At 44.0% G+C, this 6,000-nt stretch overlaps 1 protein-coding gene across 3 annotated transcripts in view; it reads left to right on the top strand.

Annotated features, from left to right (window-relative positions):
- Positions 1-481: 481 nt before the first annotated feature.
- The window catches only part of Acbd5 (acyl-CoA binding domain containing 5), a 36,565-nt gene continuing 31,046 nt past the window's right edge, over positions 482-6,000 (top strand). For 2 of the 3 annotated variants that reach the window (XM_057787310.1, XM_057787309.1), the window contains exons 1-2: positions 1,334-1,509; positions 1,699-1,867. In XM_057787310.1, the coding sequence (XP_057643293.1) occupies positions 1,495-1,509; positions 1,699-1,867 (184 nt within the window). In that variant the 5' untranslated portion in view covers positions 1,334-1,494. Of the gene's footprint in view, positions 573-1,333; positions 1,510-1,698; positions 1,868-6,000 lie in introns of those variants that run through there. The other variant, XM_057787311.1, reaches the window with a different exon arrangement.

Raw genomic sequence — 6,000 nt, 5'->3', positions numbered from 1 at the left:
TTTCAGGACCTTGGGCAAGTCAACTTACATTTCCTCATTTGTAAACAGCCTACAGTGCTTCTGGAGGACATCAAATGATATTTGCCAAATAACAGACAGACGTAGGTGGTGAGGCACTCGTCAGCGATTCTCTCCCGATGCCTGCGCTTACTCTCAAGAACGTTTTGTCTTCTGGTTTATCAGTGAGCCCTATATTTTTTCTGGGTTACTTAACACCTGGCCACTTTCGAGTACGGGGGAAATGAGCCCTGAGAGAACTCTTCAGGTGACACTGTTCGCAACACCAACCTCAACCTGCTGTCAGGGAATACGCCTGTCAGAGAAATTACCGATATTCCTTTTTGCTCCCAGTACACGATGCGCTTCGGAAAAATCTCCCAAACGAAACCCGGAAGAAAGGCACTTCCGCCAGACACGGGGAGGGTGGGCTACAATGAGATACCGAACCGGAACAGGAGGAAGATGGCCGGAAGCGCCGGGGGACTACAGTTCCCATAAGCCCGCGGGGCAAGGTGAGGGGCAGGCGTCGAGACAAGGCGGACAGGCCTTGCCAGTCATTTGGCTATATCAAGGTAAATGCCGACACCGCGGCTCCAAGGGAAGAGTTGACTTATGGTTCGCAAATAGATTGTACGAGTAACCCTCCCAACCCATCCTAAACCGACGAAAATGACGCGTCCAATAGGGCGTCCTTGAGATTTCCGGGCACAGCACCCCACGTCCCTGCGAGCTTTCCCAGTGCCGACAACGCGGGGACTGAGGTCCCACGCGCGCTTCTTCTCCAGCCCTAGCCCCTGGCCGGGCAGGAGGTGGGCGTGAGGAGTGGGTGGCAGAGGACCTGAGTAGCAGGCGACCGCCGCTCATCTTTGCTCGCTCCCCGGCCACCCTTCGGTGGAAGCCGTCGCAGTCTTGTGCTAAGCACCTCCATCCTTGTTCTTAATCCCCTTTTCTGCCCTTCAGTGCGGTGTAAATCCGCCGGGGAGGCCGAGCGACTTCCCCTAGGTCACAGAGATTAAGTGGCAAAAAGGAAGTTTTGAAGCGAACTTTGTTGTGACTCAATACCCTCCAGAGTTTAACCCGAGCCTTGAGGACCGCGAACTTTTTTTTTTTTAATAAACACTAGCGGTATCCTGGGGGCACCTTTGGGACCCGGCGTAGAATCCTAGCGCGTCATCAGCCTCGGTCCTCCCAGCCGGAACATAAACAAGCACAGGGCCCTCCGCTGACCACCCCGCCAGCGCCGGGCCTCTTCTCCGAGCACCTCCAGTCCGCGTCACCGCGGCGGCGGAGCGGGTGGGTGGGGTTTGCTGCTCCGCGGCGGCGGCGGCGGCTAGTGGGTCCCCCGGTGACTCCGGGGCGGGGCTGTGGGGAGGGTGCCCCCCGACTGAACGACTTCTCCGGAATGGGGGGTGTGGCTGGTCGGCCCGCAGCATCCGGGTGGGAGAAAGGGTCCGCTGTTACCGGCGGCGCAACCCCCAAGGCCTGCTGCTAGAGATGCTCTTCCTCTCGGTGAGTTGTTTTGCTATTTTTGTTGGCTGGGATGTTCTCTTAGTCACGCCCCACGAAGGAGGAAGGAACAGGCCACCTTGGTCGGTGTGGCCTTGATTGGTCTGGGCAAAGGGGACTTGACCAGCTAGCTGCCCTCCCCGGCCTCCTGACTTCGGGCTATCTTAATCCGCGGCTGCGCTCGGTGTTCAGTTTCATGCAGGCTCTTGGGAAAGCTGGTGCTGCTGCTGCTGTCTGATTCCCGCGGACAGACCTTGGGACCGGGGCCGGTACTGGCAGCTGGAGATGGCGGACACAAGATCGGTGTATGAAACCAGGTTTGAGGCGGCCGTGAAGGTGATCCAGAGTTTGCCGAAAAATGGTAAGTGCACTTGGCTTCCCCTTAAAGCCTCTCAGCTGGTTTTCGTTTACCTTATTTAGCGCCCCCTCCCATTCAGTCATTAAAAGGCGTGTAATTGAAAGGATGGTATTGAATGTGCGTTAATTACCCCCATCTTTGAGGCCAAAGGTGAATGTACTATTTAAGTAGTTTATGTCGTTGAAAAGAAGTCCTCTTAATAACTGTGAATTTGGGTATGTTTAAAAAATCTGGGGTGAGCTACATCACTCAAAAGTGTGTAATTCAAACCATTAGAAACTTTTGATATGAAACATGAGGAAAGAACAAATATATTCACGTATAAAATGATTATTTTGACTATGATGTGCCTAGATACGGTTTTCTTCGTATGTGTCCTGTTAACAATTTGCAAAAGTTTTTGTAATTTTCTCTGACTAGTGTTAAGGAATATTTTCCATTACTAAGTTTTATTTTTCTTTCTATTCTAAGAGAAGCTCCAGAATGGAGACTTTCACCTTTTACATTCATATCCATTTGCATTATAATTTATATTTTATAATAAGTTAAAAATTATCTTAAGCATTGTTATGTGTGCTAGGTTTGTAAGCCAAGACAAACATAGCATTCCTATATTACTATAGTATTTCATATTTTCTCACATTTCATTTATCATCTTTTGGCCAAGTAATGAAAGTCAGCATAGTTCATTTCAATAAAAACTCTTCAAGTACACTTCTGAAAGCTTGTAGGGCATGCGTTACTATGTACAAAGCCCGATTCAGGTCATGCACACCTCCAAAACAGTGGCACAGGTTGTAATCCCGGCTTCTTTGGAGGAATAAGAGGGCTGGAGTACTTGCTCAGTAGTGGAGTACTTGCCTAGTGTGTACAAGGTCTAGGCTCGCTGTTTTGTTTTTTTTTTTAAGGTTTACTTATTTATTATGTTTACAGTGTTCTGTCTGACTGTTGCTTGCACACCAGAGGAAGGCAACAGATCTCATTATAGATGGTTATAAACTGCCATGTGGTTGCTGGGAATTGAACTCAGGGCCTCTAGAAAGAGCAGTCAGTGCTCTTAACCTCTGAGCCATCTCTCCAGCCCGGTTCAGTGGTGTTTTATTGTATACCTTTAACATTGTATTGGAGGAGAATACATGGAAAACTAAAGGATACGTACAAATAAGCTAAATGAAGGAAAGTAATAATAAGCCCAGTGTGGTGGCACACACCTTTAATCTTGGTACATCAGAGGCAAAGTCAGGTGAATCTCTGAGTTTGAGGCCAGTCTGATCTGCATAAGGTGACCCTATCAAAAAACAAAAAAGGAAATAATATAGGAATTAATTAGATATTGATATTTTAAATGTTCAATTAAGAAAATTTACAGGAAGCCGGGCGATGGTGGCGCACGCCTTTAATCCCAGCACTCGGGAGGCAGAGGCAGGCGAATCTCTCTCAGTTCAAGACCAGCCTGGTCTACAGAGCTAGTTCCAGGACAGACTCCAAAGCCACAGAGAAACCCTGTCTCGAAAAACCAAAAAAAAAAAAAGAACATTTACAGGAAAGTATGATTTAAGGGTTTTATGTAAGTAATTTTTTTTTTTTTTTTTTTTTTTGGTATTTTGAGACAGGGTTTCTCTGTGTAGCCCTGACTGTCATAGAACTCATGCTGTAGACCAGGCTGGCCTTGAACTCACAGAGATCCACTTGCCTCTGCTTCCCAAATGCTGGGATTAAAAGTGTGTGCCACCCCCGCCTGCCGTATGTTCACTTTTCTAAGCTATTCATTTTATAATTTTTTGAAAATTGATAAGCTAGACCTGATCTTTCAATCCTTCCTACTTTATTATTTTACATTCTACTCACTATTAAGACACACACACACACGCACACACACAGACTGGATACATGTATAGATAATGGATTTCAGGCCAGCCAGTTTGGGCTACATAGCAAGATCTTGTTTAAAACACACACACACACACGAACCAAAGTATTGTAAAATTAAGATAAACGTGTTAAATGGCCCTTGTGACAGGTATTTTTGTAGTTTTTTCATTTTTTGTTTTTTGAGACAAAAACTTACTAGGTAGGCTCAGGCTGGCCTTAAGTTTGGGAGATCCTCTTTCTCCTGCCTCCTAAATTTTGGGATTATAGGTATCCTTTACCATGACTGGCTTATAATATTTTAATTTATTGCTTGTTTATTTATTGGCAGTATTAGGGATTGAACCTTGGACCTTGATCCTCCTAAGCAAGTTCTCTACCGTTGTGCTACATCTCCAGTCCTTTTATAAATTGTTCGGTTGGCTTGGAATAATTTTGCGGTGAGATCTTGTGGCTTTTGCTATTTATTGCCTAATTTTTATTTAAAGCCTAAAGTAATGAGGGTTTGGAGAGATGGTTCAGTGGTTAAGAGTACTTGCTGCTTTTTCAGAGGACTCAAGTTTGTTTTCTAGTACCCATCCCACCAGCTCTAGGGGACGCGATGGTCTCTTCTGGCCTCCACAAGTACTGACATGCATATGCATATACACAGGAGCACAAATAAAAGTTACAAACAAATCCAAGTTAATGAGTTACATAAAATATGTGTTTGATAGAACCTTTGATTTTTTGGTTTTTCAAGACAGATTTTCTCTGTGTAACAGACCTTGGTGTTGTGGAACTCGCTTTGTAGACCAGGCTGGCCTGGAACCCACTGAGATCCTTCTGCCTCTGCCTCCCAAGTGCAGGGATTAAAGGCATATGCCACCATCACCTGGCATTAGATAATATTTCAAATACATATGTTATATATGTCCTAGGAGTGTCTTTAGGACAGAAGTAATGCTGCCGTATATGTAGTATATTCAGTGTATGTTTTCAGTTTTGTTTATATCTCTTATAATATGTACAGTTTACTTAAGCTAATAAACTTGTACATTTTGTTAGCTTACTGAAGAATGAGATAGTTGTTTAATTAAAATTTTTTATCACATTTATTTTGTGTGTGTATGTGTGTTAGTGCACACGTGTGGAGGTCAGAGGACAACTTACGGGAGTTAATTTTCTCTTTCCATGGTATCGTGGTTACAGGTGCCTTAGATGTGCTCAGTTGTCTCACCACCCTGCCCCTTTTACTGTTTTTGAAATTTTAAATTTACATTTGAGTTATTAACTCATTTTAACTGTGGTTTTTCTATTTTTATTCTTTGCTATATCAAGAATAACTATCTTGTTGAAATACTGTGCCTAAGAAATACTCCTAAATGTTCATATATTATATAGGTAGTTATTACTGTGATTTCGGAATTAATTATATACTCTTGGCCAAACCTGAACTACCAGTTTTCAATTTGTATATGTTGTAATTTCTAGTTAAAAAAATTCTATTAGCTTTTGATTACTTCATGTAATACTTGATATATAATCTATTATCTTTAAACTACCTTTATAATTATTGTTTTTATAACTATTTTCATTTTTAAAAGTAATGAGCAGTATGATGGAGAGATGGCTCAGCAGTTAAGAGCCTTGTTGCTCTTCTGGAGACCTGAGTTTAGTTCCCAGCAAGCATAGCAGGAGGTTCACAAATTCCTGGCATGTGACTCTAGCTTCAGGGGATCTTACTGCAGAAACCTACACTCACTTTCAGATACCCACAGACACACACGCATAAAAACCAAAACAAACAACCCTGAGATTTATTTTTTTCTGTCAAATACTTTTTTATTCAAAAGTTTTTTTTTTCATTTTACATACCAATCACAGCTCCCCTCCCTCCCCTCATCCCATCCCCCTACCTACTCTCCCACCTACTCCCCACCCAATCCTGCATCCACTCCTCAGAAAGGATATGGCCTCCCACGGGGAGTCAACAAAGTCTAGCAGGACCAAGCACCTCCCCGCTGTATCAGAGGCTGAGCAAAGTATCCCTCTATAGGAAATGGGCTCCAAAAAGCTAGTTCATGCTCTAGGGATAAATCCTGGTCCCACTGCCAGCAGACCCGCAGACTGTCCAAGTCACAGAACTGTCACCCACATTCTGAGGACCTAGTTTGGTCCTATGCAGGTTCCCCAGCTGTCAGTCCAGAGACAGCACTGAGTTTCTTTTAACAGGAAAAGGAAAATGAAATAATAATCTGTATACCTACCTACTATCCAGCAACATC

This window comes from Chionomys nivalis, chromosome 13 (genome assembly GCF_950005125.1).
Source record: "Chionomys nivalis chromosome 13, mChiNiv1.1, whole genome shotgun sequence".
NCBI classification, from domain to species: Eukaryota; Metazoa; Chordata; class Mammalia; order Rodentia; family Cricetidae; genus Chionomys; species Chionomys nivalis.
This window is presented reverse-complemented; position numbering and strand designations above follow the sequence as displayed.